At 35.4% G+C, this 23,023-nt stretch overlaps 1 protein-coding gene across 11 annotated transcripts in view; it reads right to left on the bottom strand.

Moving 5' to 3' along the window:
• Positions 1-23,023, bottom strand: part of UTRN (utrophin) — a 581,880-nt gene that overhangs the window by 268,806 nt on the left and 290,051 nt on the right. The window contains exon 1 of one of the 11 annotated variants that reach the window (XM_005552044.4): positions 17,927-18,536. The exons of the other annotated variants lie outside the window; for them this stretch is intronic. Within the exon in view, the coding sequence (XP_005552101.3) occupies positions 17,927-18,070 (144 nt within the window). The 5' untranslated portion in view covers positions 18,071-18,536. Of the gene's footprint in view, positions 1-17,926; positions 18,537-23,023 lie in introns of those variants that run through there. 11 annotated transcript variants of the gene reach the window in all.

Below are 23,023 nucleotides of genomic sequence, written 5' to 3'. Positions count from 1 at the left end.
TTTATCTACTAAATTTGTGTAGTATTCTAAATCTGTCATTATCATTTCCATAATAATCATAGCATCTTTACCAGGAGTAGATTCCATCTCAAGAAACCACTTTTTTTGCTCATCCATTAAAGGCAACTTCCCAATGATTCAAGTTTTATCACGAGATTGCAGCAATTCATTCCCATCTTCAGACTCCACTTCTAATGCTACTTCTCTTGCCATTTCCATCACAGCTGTAGTTATTTCCTCCACTGAACTCTTGACCCCCTCAAAATGATCCATGAGGGTAGGAATCAACTTCTTTCAAACTCCTGTAAATGTCACTACTTTGACCTCCTCCCATTAATCAAGAATGCTCTTAATAGCATCTAGAGCAGTGAACCATTTCCAGAAGTTTTTCAATTTACTTTGCCCAAATCCATCAAAGGTATTACTATCTATAGCAGCTATAGCTTTATGAAACATATTTATTAAATAATGAGACTTGAAAATCAAAATATCATCTCAATCCATGGGCTGAAGAATGGATACTGAGTTAGTAGCATGAAAACAGCATTAATCTCCATCAGAGCTTTTGGTTGACCAGTACCTTGTCAATAGCAGTAATATTTTGAAAAGAATCTTTTTTTCTGAGCAGTAGGTCTCAACATTGAGCTTAAAATGTTCACTAAATCATGCACAAACAGGTGTGCTGTCATCCAGGCTTTGTTGTTCCATTTATTGAGTATAGACAGAATAGATTTCACATAATTCTTAAGGGCCCTAGGATTTTCGGAATGGCAGTTGAGCAATGGTTTCAATGTAAAGTCACCAGCTGCATTAACCCCTAACAACAAAGTCTGTCATTTGAAGCTTCGAAGTCAAGCACTGACTTCTCTGCTATAGCTATGAAAGTGCTAGATGATGTCTTCTAATAGGAAGCTGCTGTTTCATCTACATTGAAAATCTGTTGTTTAGTGTAGCCACTTTCATCAATTATCTTAGCTCCATCTTCTGGATAACTTGCTGCAGCTTCAGCATCAGCATTTGCTGCTTATTATTTCTACTTTCATGTTATGAAGATGGTTTCTGTTCTTCAACTTCATGAACCAACCTCTTCTAGGTTCAAACTTTTCTTCTGCAGCTTCCTTACCTCTCTCAGCCTTCATAGAATTGAAGACAGTCAGGGCATTGCTCTGGATTAGGCTTTGGCTTAAGGAAATGTTGTGACTGGTTTGATCTTCTATCCAGACCACTAAAACATTCTATCAGCAATAAGACTATTTTGTTTTCTTATTATTTGTGTTTTCACCGGAGTAGCACTTTAAATGTCCTTCAAGAACTTTTCCTTTGCATTCACAACTTGGCCAACTGTTTAATGCAAGAGGCCTGGCTTTTGACCTATCCTGGCTTTGGACAGTCCTTCCTTGCTAAGCTTAATCATTTCCAGCTTTTTATTTAAAGTGAGCATTGTGCAATTCTTCTTTTCACTTAAACACTTGGAAGCCAATGTAAGGATATCAACTGGTCTAATTTCAATATTGTTATGTCTTAGTGAATAGGGAGGCCCAAGGAAAGTGTGAGGCATGAATGGCGTGTTGATGGAGCAGTCGGACCACACACAACGTTTATGGATTAAGTTCAGCATCTTATATGGGTGTGGTTTGTGGTGCCCAAAACAATTACAATAGTAACATCACAGGTCACTGATCACTAGGTAAAATAACATATAATAATAATGAAAAAGTTTGAAATATTGCAAGAATTACCAAACTGTGACACAGAGACACAAAGTATATGCTGGTGGAAAAACAACACTGATCGACTTGTTTCACAAAGGGTTGCCACAAACTTTCAATTTCTGAAAATGCTACAGCTGGAAAGCTCAGTAAAGCAATGTGCGATAAGATGAGGGTATGACTGTGTACACACAGAAAAGAAGAGTGAAATGAAATTAAGACATTAATAATATTCCCTTCTGAGTAGTATGGTTAACTGGTAAGTTTTATTTTCTTCTTCCTTTCTTTCTACTACATTTTATAAAATGTGCACTTTCTTTTTAATATATACAAGAGTAAAAACATAAATGCTATTTTAAAGCTAATGAAATCTATTTTCATTTGCCAAACAAAATTATAAGTGATTTGCTGTACATGCATATTCAAGCTGTCATTATACTTCTTTGACATTCAGAGGCTTTTCTAAAAAACATTTTTTATACCTCATAAAACCAACTTAGAGAGTTAAAAAAAAACAAGTTTCAGCACAGTTAGTTGACATATCCATTTCACTCCGCACAGTTAAAGCTATGTCCAGAATGATAATCTCCCGCCTCCAACCCAGTGTGCCCCTCACTGCTTCGTTAAGTACCTTAATTATTTGTTTAACTTCTCTAAGATTTTTTTCAATACAAAATAATATCATGAGAACTATTTAATTGAATACTCTTTCTCACTTTCTTCCAGCCCTAACCAACCACCCCATTTCCCCAAATACACCTGTATTAAATCACGTATGTATCAGGAAATATATGGGATGCTTAATTCCTCGTCTTCAATTGCTGTCCTTTATTAGTAAAGAAAATATTCTACTGCTTTACACAGTGCTTTGTGCCTTAAATGAGATTTCTCCTAAACTGCAATAAATATTTGCTAATTTTGATTTAATTTAAAGACCAAGGAGGTTAACCAAGAGCAATTAATCAAGAGCACAAACTAGATGTTATAAATAAATAAATACATTTTAAAATTCTCCAACAACCTTTGAGTTATTTCTAGTCTAGCAATATTCATTCTGATTTGGAAACCAAAAATAAAATTCTATGGCCCCCAACCAACTGAATGGATCCCTCCTCTGGATTGAGGGCATTCTAAAGTAAACTTGAAACTCTAGTTCAGGCCATGATGGGAATGGGTGGTTGGACATGCCTCATTATAACTTCCTCTCGTTGGAATTCAGGCACAGCTGACTAGCATTAACATTAATACTAGCATTAACATTAATACAGTGACCTTATGATTGACAAAACAGACTCTCTGTAGTAACAAGATATCAACATGACAGATAGCAGGTCCCGTAAGAAACGTAAGTATTTTACCCTAAAATATATTTCTTAGACATATTTTGAAATGCCCCTGCAAAGCTGTCTCTTATGGGGAAAATCTACATTCCAGAGAGAATCTCCTTCCCTTTCCAGGTCTTTTTCCCTATCCAGGAGAGAATTCATTAAGAGTCTGGTACATTTTTATGTCTGATAAGAAACATTTACAATCTATTCTCTCTGAAGCCTGCTACCTAGAGGTTTCACCTGCAATAAAAAGAACCTTGTTCTCCACAACGCCTTATCTTAACCCAGCCACTCCTTTCTATTGATTCCAGGTCTTTAGAAGAACTCTTTCAACCAACTGCCAATCAGAAAATCTTTGAATCCTCCTAAGACATGGAAGCCACTTGAAGTTGTCCCGCCTTTTTGGACCAAACCAATGTACATCTTACATGTATTGATGGATGTCTATTTTCTTCCTAAAATGTATAAAACCATGCTATAGCCTGAACACCTTGGGCACACGTTATCAGGATCTCCTGGGGCTGTGTCATGGGCCATGGTCACTCATATTTGGCTTGGAATAAATCTCTTCAAATATTACACAGTTTGACTCTTCGTTGACAGATTCATCCTTGGAAACCAGAATGATACATGTTGTTCCATACAATTTTCAGTAAATAAGGAACAATGGTATGTTTTGAACACAGTAATTCCTATCATTCTTTCACCAGATAAGCAGGGGAAAATTCAGGTTATCTGGCAATGTAGAAATTCTAGATATAAAGAGGTTTAAAATGTAATGATTTAAAAACAACAGTATGTGTACTAAAAGAATCACACCATACATGATTAACTCAAATTATAAAGCACTAGCTTTAAGTAACGACTCAGAGAAATGAGAAAAGCAAAACAAAAAGGTATAGTTATGAATGGGCTTTAGAATAACTTATGATGAGTAAATCATTCATTTGACAAAGTTTATGCTTCTTTCATAAAGACAAGGATAGTTCTAGAGCTTAAGAATACAAACTTGATAACTTTCTACTAACCTTGATGAATATGAAAGACAAAAAGATACTACGTTAACACCAAAAGAAGGGCCCCCATGCCTATCTCAACAAAAGTTATCAGTTTCAAGCCTTGTTAAATAAGGTTACACACCAACTTTCCTATTACATTGAATTTTAGAGAATGACAGCTTTCATAAAGGACAATTTTGTTGCTCATTTCTACAGGAATTAGTAAAATATAATAAATGAGGGTATCAATCCTACATATTTCATGCTTTGAAAAGTTGCAAACTTTTATAGTAGGCATGCCCAGCTTTTGTAAAACAAAAAATGAATTTTTAAATGTGTTTCACTTAAATGTAAATGAGCAAAATGAATGAAAGCTGCAGACTCGTAAATGTTTATTGCCAGGTAACTTAAGACATTTTTTTTTTTTTTTTAATGAGACAGAGTCTCGCTCTGTGGTCCATACTGTAGTGCAGTGGTGCAATCTCGGCTCACTGCAACCTCCGCCTCCCAGGTTCAAGCTATTCTCCTGCCTCAGCCTCCCCAGTAGCTGGGACTACAGGCGCGGGTCATCACACCTGGCTAATTTTTTGTATTTTTAGTAGAGACAAGGTTTCACTATGTTAGCCAGGATAGTCTCAATCTCCTGACCTCATAATCCGCCCGCCTTGACCTCCTAAAGTACTGGGATTACAGATGTGAGCCACTGCACCTGGCCAAGGCACTTTTAAGCCATTTTGCACTTGTCACCATCTGAAGTTGAAACATGAAGAATACAAAAAAAAAAAAAAAAAGCATTTTAAATTCTTTTATGATGCTCAACAGTAAAGTATGCAAGGGTTCAAGTAATCTGACCAGGTTTTATTAGAAGAGGGTTATTGTTACCTATAAGACATTTTATCATAAAAATATTCAAGCATACAGAATAATTGAAAAAAAGTAAAATAAATACCCATATGCTGACAACCAGACTCAACAACTGTTAAGATGTTACCATATGTGTTTTATCTAAAGTGATATATTTCATTAATTAATTTTTGGAACCACCTTCAAATAAATCATTTACTCCAATTATTTGATCATTTGGTATCAATAGTCCAAATTAGAAACATATAAAATACACTTTGGTAGTACAGTCCCATGAAACCCAAAAATGGAATATATCCATATCATCGCAGTTTGGTCACTGCCACTATTAATTAATCCTATAGGACAAATCACTTAACTCCTTTAAGCTTCTGTCTCCTGATCTTGAAAAAATTAGGAAGCTAAACTTGAAAATATCCAAAGTCACCATAAGTTATTAAACGTTATCATTTCAATACCCACAGGAAAACTCTACTCTCACTGCCCTGTTTGATCTGCATATGAAACTCGGAAAAAACGTAAGCGACACCTGAACGACAGCTGGCCAGAAGCTGCCCCGTACCCTAACCCATAAGGATGTGGACACATTTCTAGAAATCACTCCAGCTTTTAAAGTAAGGATGACATTTGGCATAAATAAACTATTGAATTATTAAGTTGTCTAATGAGGTATTGATTCTCAACCACATGCAACTTCCTGAAATTTTGGTTTACATGATATAATTTCTCCAATCTTTCACTAGCTTCCTTCCTATCAAGCTTACTGCTCAGCTTTTAGAAAAAAGCATAATAGGTCATTAGGCTTCCATTAGAAGCAATTACTTCAAAACAGAGCAAATGTTCCCCTTTCTTTACCACCACACCATATAAGGATCTTCCACAAAGGCAGGCTGTGTAATGAAGCAATTTAGGTTTTGTTTCAAGAATTAATGCAAAACAGCACTCGGTCATTATGGTCATTAATTCAGGTTATTCATTACCTATCAAAATCACACTCTCAAAAAACATATTATGCAAAAACCATTTGAGATTTATCAGAATGTTTAATTATTATTGAAATTCAAGAAAGATCTTCCTTCCTCAAGCCTTCCCAGCATCTAAGATTACTAACATATAGATTTTTAAAATTATGGCTACCCTAATTTTGGATGGAATAAAGACTTCAAAATACTTCGTTTGTCTAGATGCTGCAGACTCAGGGGCTATTAGTCCCACTCTGAAGACATGGACCCTTTTATGTAGCCCCAGTTTGAATCTAAGTTGTTTGGAAATAGTATGATTTTACTGGCAGAGAATGTACCTTAATATGGAAGCTGGCTGTGTGCCCTAGGAAAGAAGAAAAATGAACTGACCTTGCATTGCAGAAAGACCTCAGGTGGTTAGTATTCAACATTCTTCCACCTCAGTTGAGACACACAGAAGTTTGAGTCAGTCACTGTTTTCAAAAAGTATTTCAGCAGTGAATGGTGAGAAAATCAAATGTAGGTAAATATTGTCATTGATTGTTATTTGTTGTTTTTATTTATAGGAAATTTAATATTTCGATTTCCATAATACTCTAGCTCTGCATAGCAAATTCATAAACATTAATACACTGGTCCTATAACAGCTTTCTAAAATCTGGGATGTAAATTATTCCCACTGTCTAGAAGACAAAACTGAGGACTGTTATGTCACTTGTGCATTACATAAGATCAAACAAGTAAGGAATCAAATCTAGATATTGTGATTCCAAATTTAGCATTTTTCCCATTATACTTTACTTGTATTGTATTCTAAATAATTACTATTAAAAGTACATCACTGTGCATATTTTATAGATATGATTTGCATATCACTTAACATAAGCTACCCTAGATAGTACTAAGAATTAAAACTCAAAACTATCAAATTCTCCAAGATAAAGCAGTAAATTTATCACAATAAATTAGAATTATATTTCCATGACTTTTACCTAATCCCATGGTTTCAAAATCTACTGCCAATCTAATATTAAAAAGAAAAAGTGCTCAGGGTTGCCTAGGCCTGGGGCAGTGAGGTGGGAAGAAATAGGGAATGACTGCTCATGAGTATGAGGGATTTCTTTTTGCTAAGAGACAAAAATGTTCTAAAATTAGATTATAGTGATGGTTGCACAACCCTGTGAACATGCCAAAAACACTGAACTGTACATTTTAAAAGTGAATTTTACTGAATTATATAACAATAAAACTATTTTAAAAAGAAAAAAACTAGAGTCAAAGCATATAGAACTTCTGCTTTACTGTATTAATTTTTAAATCTAAGAAAAAATTGAAATTTGTTCTATTTATTCAATATTTACAAATACTGTTTTGTTCACAGAACTCGAAAACAAGGGATAGCCCCAAATTCAAGAGTTTACAATTCAGAAGTTCAAACAGAAATAAAATAGCTAATTATAGTACCAGGCAAACTTAAATACAAATTCTACAAAAATAAATGCATGTAAGATGTAGTGAAACATACTAGAGTAATCTCCTGGGAGCTTAAATATGGACTACCAGTGGGCTGTATGACCTTGGGCAGCACAAAAAAATATATTAAAGCACTTTAAGAGTGCTTTATGTAAAGCTCTACATAGATGTTAAGGCACTGCTTCCCTATTTATAAATAAGGAAACCGGTCAAATCATTTCTACAATTTCCATAAACTCTAATGTTCTGCAAATCTATAATTTAATTCTAGACAGACCGACTTTTACTGTGAATTATTTTTCATTTTTACGTGAAATACTGTGTAATTCCCTCATCAACTAAGTCATAACATAAAAGTATAACATTTTGTCACTCCCATACCAAACTGACTTACATCCAAAAGAAGGCTGTTTCCTTTAAAAGAGGCATTCTGAAGAAGTATTCCTTATTTTAAAGATATAAATATTACGCAATTTCTTTTTTAGAATTCCTTTTCGGAAATGCTGTCTGTGTTTGAGTATCTCCAATATTCACAAATATTTTTCCTTTGAAAATGAACTAAATTTTGGAAACAGAAAGATCTGGCATACATAGCTGGCAATCAAAAGGGCAACTTTTTTTATTAATATAAAAATGTAAATGAATGCACTTTGCAGACATGTATGATGGACAAGAATCAGCATACTTTTGTGCTCCATGTCTGAGGCAGGAGAAGAGGGTCTGGAGACAGGGAGCCTAAGGCCAAGCCATGGCTGAGTTCTTGGAACTGGACCAAAAGGAAAACCCCATCTCTCCATTCCCAAGTGACAAGAGGCCAGAGGCTCCTCTCTTTACAAAACCCCTCTACCCTACCCCACAAATGGGAAATGCCTCTGACTGGTCGCAGGCAAAGCTTCACTTCAGCCTCTGATTGGTCACAAGCCAAGGCTTCACTTCAGCCTCTGATTGGTCACAAGCCAAGGCTTCACTTCAGCCTCTGATTGGTCGCAGGCCAATCCTTCTTTCACACAGGGTATTGTAACCAGTTGGAGGCTTCTAAGGGTACCTAGGGGTGTCACCAAATATTTTTAGTTTAATAAAATCCCTAAAGAAAATTGTAATCAGGTCTTTTGGGTCACCTGTTCAAGCCCATTCCCACTCTGTGGAGGGTACTTTTCTTTCAAAAAATCTGTGCTTTCATTGCTTCATTCTTTTGTTGCTTTGTTTGTGTGTTTTGTTCAATTCTTTGTTCATTGCACCAAGAACGTGGACAGCTTGCAGTCAAGACTTTGCATCTGGTAACATGTTTACTCATTCAGTCTATTCCCAGAGTTTTCTGCTCTACTAAAATTCTGTCTACTCCTCAAGATCCATATTAGTACTACATTTTCTCCAAATACTTCTCTGACATTTTAAATTCAGATTTTACTGCCCCTTCTTCTATGTTCAAACAACTTCTAGTTTTATTATACTGTATTTGTTAAATCCCATTGTAGAAACTATAGTGATTGGGTTCTCAGTATCTGAAATTCAGACAGTTCTGGGATAGAATATTTGATCCCATACAGGTAAATAATTCAACTTGACTAGGTTTTCAGTTTATATTCTATAACATGGTTATGATTTTCATCTAACAACTTCATAAAATATTTTTAATTGGTATTGCCTATTGTCTGTGAGAGTACAAGAAATTAGGCATTCAAGCAGGTAGTGGTTATGTAAAGAGGTGCTACCTTGCAAGATGGAAATCTGGCAATATATATCAAAAGCTTTCCATTGGCTGGGTGGTTTATGCCTGTAATCCCAGCACTTTAGGAAACTGAGGTGGGGGGATCACGAGGTCAAGAGATCAAGACCATTATGGCCAACATGGTGAAACCCCATCTCTACTGAAAATACACAAATTAGCTGGGTGTGGTGGTGCACGCCTGTAGTCCCAGTTATTCGAGAGGCTGAGGCAGGAGAATCACTCGAACCTGGGAGGCAGAAGTTGCAGTGAGCTGAGATTACTCCACTGCACTGGAGATTACTCCAGCCTGGCAACAGCAAGACTCTGTCTAAAAAAATAAAAAATAAAAATTTAAAAATTTAAAAAGCTTTTCATTGTTCTGATTCTTTTGGTCCAGTTATGCCATTCTAATAACACACCCTGGACATAATCAGGATGCACTTAATGATGTATAAGGATGTTCATCATGGAATTATTTATCATGAGAACATTGGTAACGACCTAGTTACCTAACCATAGTGGGTTCCCTGAATAAATTACGGTGCAGCCACTCAACAGAATTTTATTTACATTGTTTTTAAAAAATCACAATATAAGACATAAAAAGCATTCATGATATACAAAGCATTCATGATGTGTTAAGTGTAAAAGGAAGGTTATAAAAATCCCAGAATAAAGCTACAGAGCAAATAGCATCTCCCATACTTCTATATCACAACCACCCTGGCCTGCAGGATGCCAGGGGAGGTGCAGCTACACTGTAGTCTTGTAAAATTCTGAAGCCAGAGTAAATACATGATCAGATAATGTTTTCAACTAAAGAAGTTCCCCTTTTTCTCTACCTCTTTAACTCTTGCAACATTTACCCTGAAAAAAAGGAAAACTCATTTTATAAAATTTTTGAGCCAAGAATCAAGAGCTTTTTTTTTAAGGCTCCTGTATCACTCCTCCTGTATCACTCACAGTAAAGACGGCTTCTTTCCTTTGCTTTGTTTAGTTTCTGGCAATGGAATAGGACTTCTTTTTAATATGAAGTTTTATGTCCATCAGCATTATATCAGTTTCTGTGTGGGTTAACTGGATTTTTAGGGGCCATCTCAGAGCCTAATCTGTAATCCAGAAGAGGCTTCATAAATTGAGGAGCATCCTACAGGAGTTTCTATCACAAGCCCCACTGGTCAAGGGAAGTTTTTTCTTGCATTTCCTCAAGCTGAGACTCAGAAAATAACAACCCCAGGGGAAATTACAAAGAATTATTTTCTCCTTCCCTGATGAAAGCAGGAGTTTATGGCACCTTCGCAGGTGACCAGGGTGCATGTGAACTCCAGTGAGTCAAAGTCTGCGGGGGCATGAATCCTTTGGAAAAATTCTCTGGCTGACTGTAATGTGAACATCCTTGTTAAGATTTAAGGGTTACTCCAGAGATAAAGATAATGAAGATGATGATACCATCACCACACCCAAGAGACATGAGACTGTGCTGGGCATGTCAGGTGGATCATCTCATTTGATCCACACTGAATCGAGGTGGGAGAATAACCCTACCAATAGTGGTAACTGTAACAACAGTAGCCAACCCACACAGCAGTTATGTGCCAGCATTTGTTTTTACCATTTTATCAATATTAACTTATTTAACTCCTACAACAACCGTGTGTGTGTGTGTGTGTGTGCACGCGTGTGCGTGTGTGTGTGTAGAGAAAGAGAGACAGACTAATTCCAATCCTATCTTCTGAAAAGGGAACTGAAACACAGAGATGTGGAAGGATTTGCCAAGGTTACATAACTGGTAAGTGGCAAAGCCAGAATTGTTTGAATCTAGTCTCACACTAGACTCGTACGAACGACTAAAATTCCTCAGAACAACTTATTTGTACTTCCTTGTTCCCCATGGAAAATGCAACACTGCATTTTACATTTATGCTGCTTAGCACATATCTTTGCTGCATGACAGCCATTCAATACATGTTTTTTGAATTAAAATTTTAAATATATATATATATATATATTTCTTATTTTAAACAGCTCAGTCTGTTAAGTTAGTTGACTCCTTTCAGTTTCTTTCTTAGGGAGCTATTATATCCTTTTAAATATAATGATAAAAAACTACATTTGGGTATGGAGAACTGGGTTCAATGAACACATAATTTAATGTTTGTATTATTAAGAATCAAACCAAATTAAGTTATAAATCAAAAACCAGAAACAACTATATTAATATGGATGGAAATGACACAATCCAAATTTCTTACCAAAGTGTAAAATGAACTCATTTTTAAAAATCTTTATTTCCTTAAAATTATATAGCCAATACTTTAACATTGAACATCAAAATAGTTTTGAAAATAATATATTTCCTTACTTTTAAACTTCTAGGAAAACAAGTACATAGCCACCCGCTCAAAACTGTCAGCAACTTTGGAAAGCCGAGGCAGGCAGATTGCTTGAGCTCCAGAGGTCAAGACCTGCCTGAGCAACATAGTGAGACCCTGTCTCCACAAAAAATACAAAAAAGTTAGCTGGGTGTGGTGGCATGTACAGTAGCTGTGATCCCAGCTACTCGAGAGGCTGAGGCGGGAGGATAGCTTGAGCCCAGGAGGTCAAGGCTGCAGTGAGCCATGATGGCACCACTGCACTCCAGCCTATGCGACAGAGACCCTGTCTCAAAAAAAAAAAAAAAGCTGTCAGCAATAAAACATCCATTATAGACCATCTCTGTTTCCTTATGTCCAAAATGAAATGGTTGAATCAGATGATTTCCAACATCTCCTCATTCTCCAGAATTCCACGTTTTAAAGGAACATGGAATGTTCTCCTCATGCTCCAGCTCATGTTTTAAAGGAGAGTGTAGAGGCTAAATTTCTTTAGACAAGGAAATGCATACGGAGATAATTCAGAACAAAACAATATCTATTTTCTAGTTAATGTAATCTCTCTTTCTATATCTTCTATACTGAATGACCCATTTTATCCCAACATAATTCCTAAAATGATCTATCTAAAATTACATGTAGAGGGACACTGGCTATTGAAGCAGAAAACCTATGTTGAACACAATTTGCACCACATACTAGCTGAGCAACTACTGGCATGTTCCTTCACCTGCTGATTTGCAAAACAAATTTCTTTTCTACCTATCTCTTAGGACACACAATAACGTAATATTGTTAATATTATATTTATTAATGATGTAATATATGAGAAAACACATTGTAAACTCTAAAATACTAAAAATGTAAGGAAACTGTACTAGCAGTATCAAGGTATTTTCCCATCATGACAGCTAACAGTTATTCTATTGCTCTAGTCAATCATTTTTTCTCTTAATTCTGTTAAAATAAAAACAAAATAGTTGTCTATTGTGAAGACAGTTCAACATCGTCTTCCATTTGATGTTTTTCCAAAATTCTTGCTTAACTTTATGAAGCCACAGTTTCACATAAGCCTATTATTTATTAAGCATTAAAAGACACTGTCTGCTTTTATAAGTGAGCTTTGTTATAAATTAATCTTTTAGAGTTCCATAGAACTGAACAAACTAGATGATGAAAAATGAAAAGCAACCCTCTGATGCACTTCACATCCTTTCCAATTTCAATTATTTGGACTCATTTACCTCGCCCAGAAATGAAAAAGCTTTGTGAAACTAAGAAAGCTACCATGGCACAACATTTTCTACATTCTTTTATCTCTATGGTAGGAACTCTCCTAATTACTTATTTTGGAGAACTAAAAACGAACTACCAAATATACTAAGAGAAGTTGGTAGTGATCACAGTTAAGAGTAAGAGGAAGGAGCGGTGTCTGCACATTTAAAATCTAGCAGTACCTACAGCTAGGAAATTTCCACTTGAAATTTAATAAACTTTGCCTCTAGGAAAACACAAATCATCAACCCTTTAAGTTACAATTATTACATAATACTCTACAAATAAAAGAAGACTTTTTATCTGTATCATTAATACTACTTCAATTCCCTCTCAGAAGCACTTTCTATTTGTTCTGGATTTGTACTAGTATTACACTTCTAGACATACACCAATGACAATGATATTTTGGCCATAAAAGAATTTTAAAATGGTACATTGTAGAAAGTATTAGTTATTTTTAATTGAGTGACAAAGCATTGCCTCAGATCTAATTATACTGCTTTCAGTTAATTATATTGACTTTATCCAAGTCATTGATGGCATGACTTTTCTGATTAACAAAATGTTAGTTAATTGGATAACTTTTTAAAAACATAATTTTGACAACACACATCAACTTGGGGAACTACAGCAAAACAGAGGTCCAAGAGCCTTCTAAAATGGCACTTGTGTTCTTGGAAGCCACAGGAATCATATCTGATAGTGGCAGGCAGGGGTGCGGGTGCTTTCTCCTTGATCACATCTCACTTTGGTCTGTAATCTTGACCTGACTAGGAACTGCAGAAACAGAGGCAGAGTAGAGAAAGTAGTCTGTGTGGGCATCCCTACAGTTCCCAGAAAGCACTTACGACATCCATGGAGAGGGTTAGATGGAGGCAAACCCGTCTACATATGCCGTTTTTCTCCATTAAACCTCAACCTTCACACACTTTCTGAACTAATCCAACCAAGACTTTCTCATGAACCAAGAAGAGACGACTCCTCATATGGTCAAGTGGGAATTCTAACTTCTAGACTAGAGGGTTATGACTCTGAGCTCCGTGGTTCAAACAATCTATGTCTGAGTTGATTATTGAGAGAAACTGAGGGAATCCAAGAGTTGACCTTAAAATACATACATCTCAACAATCAGATCATGGTAAAGTAAATCTCCATCGCCCTGGATCACTTCAGGATTTAATTGTTCAAGGAGAGCAGGGTTCTCCATGTGAAAAAAAGGTAGGGAAATGTTTGAGAATAAAAAATACAAAATTCAACCTGTCGAAAATACACCATTCCATTCAGTGTCTTCTAAAAAAACCACATACTCAACCTTAACTACCTCTAAATACAGGGAGCTATACATGTAGATGAAAAATAATGTGTGACCTTACTTCATCAGTGAATCTGAAAACCTGCTGAGAGATTAATGTGCCTTCGTGTTCATTATCTATTACTCATTAGCACTACAAGCAACTACATAGTTCTGTGTTGTCCACACATGAAACACACACACACACACACACACACACACACACACACACAGCCACAAAGCAAGCCTTTTGTAGACATCACTGGTCAATCGTGACTTGTTAGGTAGAATCTTCTGGTCTCTTTCTATTTTTCACAGAATATTCAGAAGTAGCTGCTTTAATACCACAGAAGACACAGTTTTCCGGGGAAGACTTTGAGATCAGCACCACACTGAAAGCTCAAGCCCCCCAGAAGGCCAGGCTAAGAATAGCCATAGTTTCACTCTGTATGTAAATGACTAGTTACTGAAATCGCGTGTGTATACCACATAGAGAAAAAGAATCAACTGGGGTACAAAAAGGCAACAGTAGAAAGTAAGAACAGAATTATACACTACTAATATTTAATATAAGATTTCACCATGGCATATGTGTATAACTTTTAAATGAATACACATCTATATACAACTAGATGTTTAAAATATTTTTGCTGAAGAAACATGATCAGAATAGTTTGGGGGTGAATAAAACCACTTAAGCTAAAATGATTTACACACACATTCAAGCAAATAGAAGTTACATCATTTAAATGAACATTTTCTAAAATGCCTGAGTCATGAAGAACTCAATTTACAGCACTAAATATTTTTAAATTTTTCTTATTATTCCTATAATATTCATATTCCAATCTACTTTACAGGAAACTGCTTTTTACCATGCCCTCAATTGTTAAATATTTTACAGAAATTGGCACTAAGAAAAAAATAAAGAGGACTTATAAAAATCTCTACCGATTTAACACTAACACAAACAACCCATTTCTAATCTAAAGACTTAATGATATAAAACACCCCAAAGTAATCACATAATAAAAATAAATTAAATTCAATATTATTTTTCAAATCATTTATATTAGCTTTGTTTCTACTGTGCTCTATTAAAAGAAAAATTATAGGCATGAAAATTTTAAAGAAACTAAACAAACAAAACCATATCTGAGAAAATTAGCATCCAGTGTAGGGTGATTTTAGGTCATCAGGGCAATTTCAATGCTGCTAATTATATGTCCAAGTAAGTAGCACTTACGTTTTTGCTTCCTGCTCAAATTTTATTGGATGTATAACCGGGAAGAAATATTTTTAAAGGCAAAAAATACACGTGAATGTGTAAATAGATTGTGGGAAGGGAGTATATTTTAACTCTGAGAGCTGTGACATGCCTTTTTTCATTCCTCCCTTCTCTTTGAAACATATAAGAAAACCCACAAAATGAGAATATTCTACACAAATATCTACTCGTGTAACGCACACGCTATCTTCTGACAAACAAGAGATGTATGAAAATAAACAGAAAAGACAAGCTGCCACAGAGGGAAAAGTCTAATAAAAGACTAAACAAATAATACCTAAAAAGAATGATCCTAAAGAGGAATTTAAAAGGGGATAAAAATATTCAGACACTGAATTTCAAAATGCCAATATGAATTTTAAATAGTCAAGTTTCTCTCAGATGATGCCACATTTTATTCTCATTCATTTTGGTCTCTAAATGTATTTACAATAGACTGTTTCTATATTTTTATGGAGAAACACAAACTTAAAGCATTTCTTTTCTAAGAAACTAAATTTAGAGAATGTGGGAGGAATAAGGAGAGAGAAAGTCAAGACAGCATTTACAATTTAATGGGAAGAGAACTTACAGTGTTTTAAAGCAAATAAATGTCAAACCTATTTAAACTTTTAGATATGACACATGGGCTATTGATAATTAAAATATAATTAAGTATTTTTGCTTGGTATAGCTACCTCTATCAGTATCAGAGATGGCAACTGTTAATATTTAAGTCTACAGCTAAATTTTTATTTATTTCATTAAATTAATATAGCCCAAAAACTTAGATCAGTTTTCAAAATATAACCACACAAATAAAATTTATCTGTTACTAGTTTATTTATTTCATAGTAATTGTGCCGCTTCCTAATCTGGATTGCCAGTTCTTTAGGCAAAATCTCATATTATACTGACACCTGCTGGAAGGTACTGGAATTGTACATTTCTCATTGCGTTATCCAGGCAGTTGTTAATTTTGCATATGTGAAAGACTACGTGGAATATAGTATTTCAACAGCAAATAATGTAAATTTTAATTTTCTAAATGAAATAAGTAACATTTATTCTAAACATTTAAATTTTTGTGATATCTTTAGGAAATTATAAATCAAGAAGTCTTCCCAAAAAGCACTTCTGATGGTAATTTATCCAATGACTTCAGTGATTTAACTTGTGCCTATTTGAGGTAGAATTAGGAAACTAATTAGCAACTTTCTCCAGTACTTGACTTCTGCTGTTTCATACTTTGCACTAACTTAATACCTTGGACTTTAGAAAAATATTTGGTTTTGTGAAAGTGCACACACAAATGGATCAGGAAAATGACCCTGCTCTTTTAAAAAAAGAATGCTTTATATATTCATATTGGTGGTTAAAAAAAATAAATAACATTAATTAGTGAATGAGCTTTTCTTATCTATTATCAAAATTGCCTTTTCATGAAAAACATAAATGTTTTACCAGAATAAACTTATCCTTTGAAGTGGAGCAAAACACAACACATTGAAATACTTAGGTTTACAAATCTTTGTAACTGAATTAATTAAGTTCCGTTAAGTTTTAATTAACTTCTTATGCAAAGAAAACTCTTCTAAGTATTTCTGAAAAGAATACCCCACTACCTGAATCTGTCTCCCAAAACGTCCGGAAAAAAAAAAAAAAAAAAAGTCTCCAGACAGCAATACATCTAATTGGCCAAATTGTAAAAAAATTACACTGTGATATAATAAAGTTAATGGAATACTGCTTCCCACCTCAATCTGCTGCCACATAAGCATCATCTAGATGCCTGGACATGCCATATTGTATATCATCAGAAAAATAATATTTTCTTTGAGGCAGTTGTTTTGATCACAAATAAGATACATTCTTGAGAACGGTACTAAAAATATGATAGGAAGGATGAATATAGTACTGTGGTAGTATAAAAATTGCTATTATAATTCTCTCCTTTTATATCAAAACACTCTAATTTTGACGCAAGTAATGACATAGTATCACCATAGTTTGAATAAAACTATGATCAAACATATAACAGCTGACTTAAAAAAAATACAGCAGCTGATTGAATGGTTTATGTTCAGGATGATATAGTATTAGAAATTTGCAACTGTCAAACAAGTTGCCTCCTGTAAGTCTACTTAATTCACCTATCCAAATGAAATTAAATTCTTCCAGTGTAACTATAGTATATGGAGATTCAAGAATATGGGGATGTTTTATGATGAAATTAAGTCTGATCTTTTTTTTAAATGTGTTTTAATTTTTTTAATTGAAAAAGCAATTAGCTATAAGAAGATGGAACATTTTTAAAAAATCGACTGAAAGATTATTCGGCACTCTTCTTTTAATTTTACTAAAATTTACATAAGATTAATTAAGATACTGCAAAGTACCACAGAGGTAACAGGTCTTAATGAATGTAGTAGTTTTGCTATCATATTTTCTCCAAACAGTTCACTAGCCCATCTCGGAAGACAAGATGATGTCAATTGCAAAATAAACTATGTACTAAACAAAATGTAATTATGCAATTCACTTTAACAGATTTCAAAATCAGTTACTAAGAAAGGGAATCTTCCTTGATAAGAACCTGAAAGATTAGTTTTTAGAGCCTGAGAAACAGTACAACTGTCAGACACCCGGCATCCTTATTTTCAATCACTCAGTTACCTTACAGAGCTTCTGATACCGAGGAGAAGAAACTGCCATCCTTTGTAAACGATGCAACAAAACCACAACTTTCTGCAGAGACGTTCTCACCACAGCCATCATTTTAAGTTTACCACACTTCTGGAGACACCTCAGAATTTGCATTATAAATGAAGAGCAACGATCATTTCCTCCCGGTCACTGGACAATGATTTGTCAGTTCTCTGAGCATGCTCGTTTCCAGAAAGCATTTGAAAGATACAGGGGGTTAGGTTCTAGGAAAAAGGAGGCTGGTATTCCTTCAATTTCTCAATTTAAAAAACACAGACAAACGCCACAGAGAAAGCCCCCCAGCAGATGCTCACAGCCAGCACTTGCTCAGCCCGGCATGGCCAGAAATGAAGGAAGCTGTCGAGCAGCCAAGCGCTGCCGGCTGCGGGAGAGGAGTGCGCTCAGTAGCCAAAGAAGATATTAAGTGAAACATTAAAGCTGCAGATAGAAAGCAGACATCCCCTGGGAACAGGGATTCAACATATTACCACCACCACCACGGTGCATGCCTTGCAGCTGGTTTCTATTAAGAGAGTGGAGCATTCACCCTCTCTAAAGAGGGATACATTCACTATGGAAGAAATGCAGCTCTAGCTGTGCTCTGTGAATTAGTGAACAGGAGACCCTGTTATAAATCTTGAGAAGAGCAGAAGGGTACACCTGACTCTAATAACAACAGCCCATACATTAAGTGCTAAAAAAATCACCCGCCAGACAGGTCTCAGCCCAAGATCACCTAAAACAAAACAACAACAACAATAAAGCAAAACAAAAAATACTTGTAGGGGTTATGTGACTAAGATGCCCTAAAAGCAGAGGGATCCAGTGGATTCGCATCTGCCTGCCTAGAAGGAAAGCCATTAAAAATGGAATAGGTTAGGATTTATCTAATTAAACAGCTAAGTTAATAAAAAATTAAAAGTCTGTAATTGACTACTGAACATTCCAAATTGCCACATTTCCCCTTAGACAGCATCTTCATGATCTCATTTTATTTGCCATAAAGCTGTTTTAATTTTATGAATAGGAAATATGAGGCCATAATTATATCATATAAAAACCCGGTACAGAATTTTGTGGTTTTATGTGTATATATACACACTTGAGACATATTCTCTACTGCAGCCTGAATATCATTACAAACATCAACTGGGGTAAAGTACTATCAGGAGATGCGCAAAATAACCCTGGATGATTAAATGACTGGGCCAAAGAGCACAGCCAGATATAGAACCCAGATGTTGCTCATTATCAGTGTCCTGCTCAAACTGGTAACTGGGCTAATGCTGCAATTTCACCTCTGTCTAATGTTGTCATGATTCTTTAAAAGAAATGCAGTATTTTCAAGTATTTGTTTTTCCTCCTTTACTTCATTTGTCTTTCTTAGTCCTTCATGTTAGAATGATTTAAAGTCCTATATTGTGTCTTACAGAACGGTGTTTATCAAGCAGCGTTTTGCCGACTTTATTGGGTCTTATAGAACCGTGTTTATCATGCAGTGTTCTGTGGACGCCTGCCTGTATCTTTTTTCCCTGTAGGTCCATACTGAGAATCTACACTGCCTCCCTCTGGTGAGGCTAACAATGTCACCATATCTGTGTGAAGCCAAAAGTAGAGAACATAGTCGAAGGATAGAATACAAAATGTTAAGGTATTTGGCAAATAGATAGAAATAGATTAGTGATTGTTCAGGGGAGAGGGAATTGGCCGGGAGGAATGGGAAATTGATAGTAAAGGGAAGGGGTTTCTTTTTGAGGAAATGAAAATGTTCTAACTTGATTGTGGTGATGATTGTACAACCGTGAACAGACTAGCAACAAATGAATTGTAAAATTTAAATGAATGAACCATATAGTATGTGAATTATATGCCAAGAAAGTTGTTATTAAATAAGTATGAAGCTATAATTCTTGTCCTAGAACCAGCAGATGAAGTCCCCATGAGATAGGCATTCACCCCTCAAACACAGTGCTAAGCATGGAGCTGGGCACAGGAGAAAAATCTAAAAAAATCTATAATCAAAGTCTGCACATACGAAACAAGAGGATGAAAATGAGGCTAAAAGCAAACATAGGAGATAAAAGTGTAATAATCATAAAATATAAATTGTTAGAGAGCAAAACCAGCCACCCACGACAACACCACTCCAGAAAGCAGGAACTCAGGATTTTACCCAGGAAAGAATCAGAGCATCTCAGTTAATTGGTAATGCCAAACGTACAGCTAAAATTTTTAAATATAATTAAAAGAATAACAATCTTTTAGAATATGAACATGCACATTAAGAATAAATGCATTTGAACTAATAAACTAGTTGGAAGTCAATAATGGGCTTTCACACAGAAGCAAAAAATAAAGTTTCTGCATCTTTGGCCAAATACTCTTATCTGAATACAGATTCACAGTGACAACTGCATATTAGGCATCTCCTCCTGGATGTTACTCCAATGCTTCATTTCAACAAAGCCAAAATGGATGAAATTTGCCATCCCCACACATTTCCCACTAACTTGCAACCCTGCCCTGACATTTTCTTCTATGTTCCCAGTCTTAGGCTCTAACACCACTTGGCAATCTGCCTTTCCCCTTCCTCAGTCTAGGTATACTATTGAGTCATTAGATCTACTACCCCTGCCATTGTCTCCTTTCTGGTCATTAACACCTGTAGCCTGGAGGGCTACATGAGTATCCTAACAGGCCTCTCTTCTGTCACTCTTGTCTAGTTCAAATCCATTCCTCATACCATCAGCTAAATTCCTATAAAGCAAAAATCCGATTGCATCACTCGTGTTACTATCCTTTATGACTTCTCTTCATTGCCACTGGGTTAAAATATAAATACTTGCATGGCATTTAAGACCCTCTATAAGCTGGACTGCTCAGTTCTCAAGGAGCTTGTCTCTCCTGCAGGTCTCCAAAGAATCGGCTTTTCTCTTGCCAAAAGGCCTCTGCTGGGGAATAAAACCTAACAGCCTTGCAGCAGGACGATGAAACATAGATACATAAATCCAAATCATCATCCATCCTTAACAGAATGGCATGTATCATAGCATACTCCCAAAAGTTAATCATCTTCCATGTGCTTTAGAACTATCCTTATCAAAATTCACCCAAGATTCACCTTAAACCGAACATAGAATAAACTGCTTTATCTTCATGAAATACTCCGAAGGCCTTGGATCTGGTTGTCACAAGACATGAAGCAAGTATAAACAGTGAATGTGTCAGCTAAGCAGTTCTACATACACATCCTGTGCATGCAGCACAGATACACAGAGCTCCTCATTCCATCTTCCTTAGTGCACAGAGACTGTGCACCACCACGGCCACCACCACCATCGCCGCCACCATGCCACCAGAATTTCTCTGCTATGATTGGCCATGCTTTTTACAGTCATTTTCTCAAACAAACATCTCTCCATTTCCAAACAAGTTTCTATTTTAAATGTCTGTTCACTCATACAAAAGGAGAATCATTAATATACAACACCATAAAAAATTAAAATTATACTGCCTCAGAAAAACTCAGTAAAAGGTAATGAATCTCTAACAATCATCTATCTATATGGTGCTGAAAATAAAACCATAGAATATTTTTTAAACAGAATGGAAAGAACACCTTAAGAGCATTTAATAGTGAAGCAAGGGAGGAAAAAATCATGCAAATTACTGTAATATGAAACATTTTAAACATAAATGTACATATTTATCTTTAAACAAAGGAATTTTAGTAGACTCTTAGTAAATGTCCTCTTTATTACTTTCTACCAGCCAAAAGAGACTATTTTTAGCAACACTAAAGTAATAACATGTTATAATATATTTTATAAAGCATTATAATGTATTTTAATATTTTTATCAGCAACCTTTCTTTCTTGATGCTGTTTGCCATAAGTAATCCTGTGCTTATTTTTATTTTGAAAGATTTTAAACATTTCTATTTACATTTGTCTTCCACTGTTTGAATATTCATTAACTATTGAGAAGAGTCTTAGCCATGGTAAGAATATATCCTAACACAAAACATGTCAGAAGACATTAAACTCTAGAATAGGCCTGTGTTTTGCTGATGGTCATTACCAGGGTTCATTTAAAGCCTCCTTTACTCATTGTGTATAAACTGTTACCTACTCAAGCCTAGACAGCTATTGAAATTAAAACCATTGCATCAATTAACTGAACATTTATAGGGCAGGCTTTTTCTTGTTTAAATCATTAAAAAAAAAAAAATCTAGCATCTACCCACACTTAGAGTCCTCTATGACCTCCTAAAATACAGATGATGACTGAATATTTTATCAATTAACATTTATAGTGACCTCATGAGGCTCGAAAGAGTGAGACAAAGGAACAGATTTAATTTTGATACTTGCCTGGTCACACTCATTACCAAGTCACAAATGTATTGTGCAAGGCATAAGAAACGAGCAGCAATGCATTTAAACAGAAATTTTCATCAAATGAATCTTAAGAACTCAATAGCAAAACATCATGAGTTTTCATGCACAGGGACAATTTATAAATAAGCTCATTCCAAAAAGATCTGTTTTTCAAATTGTGTAACTTTTCAGTGAAAATAATTTCAAACTTAAAGAAAAATTGTAAGAACCAGAGTAGTTCAAAGAAAGACTCTGTATCCTTCATCCAGATCCACACATTTGTTGACATTCTACAAAACAGTCTTTTTGATGTTTTAAGAGAAAAGAGTTCCTAAGAACGGATTTTAAAAAGGTATCAATGCTGAGTTTCATAACGGTGAGTCAAGGTACAAAGACAGCAGTCAATATTTACCTAGGATTTGCACACAGGGCACTGCGTAGGCAACAATATGGATAATATAATCTCTGCCCTTGAAGAACCATGTGATCAACTGGGATAGGAGGAGACATGCATCAAAAGACAATGGAGGTCACGCGCGGTAGCTCAGGCCTGTAATCCCAGCACTTTGGGAGACCAAGGCAGGTGGATCACTTAAAGTCAGGAGTTTGAGACCAGGGTGGCCAATGTGGTGAAACTCCATCTCTACTAAAAATACAAAACCTAGCCGGGCATGGTGGAGCACACCTG

Source organism: Macaca fascicularis, chromosome 4 (genome assembly GCF_037993035.2).
Source record: "Macaca fascicularis isolate 582-1 chromosome 4, T2T-MFA8v1.1".
In the NCBI taxonomy this organism is placed as follows: Eukaryota; Metazoa; Chordata; class Mammalia; order Primates; family Cercopithecidae; genus Macaca; species Macaca fascicularis.
The sequence above is the reverse complement of the archived record's forward strand: the minus strand, read 5'-3'. Positions and strand labels throughout refer to the sequence as shown.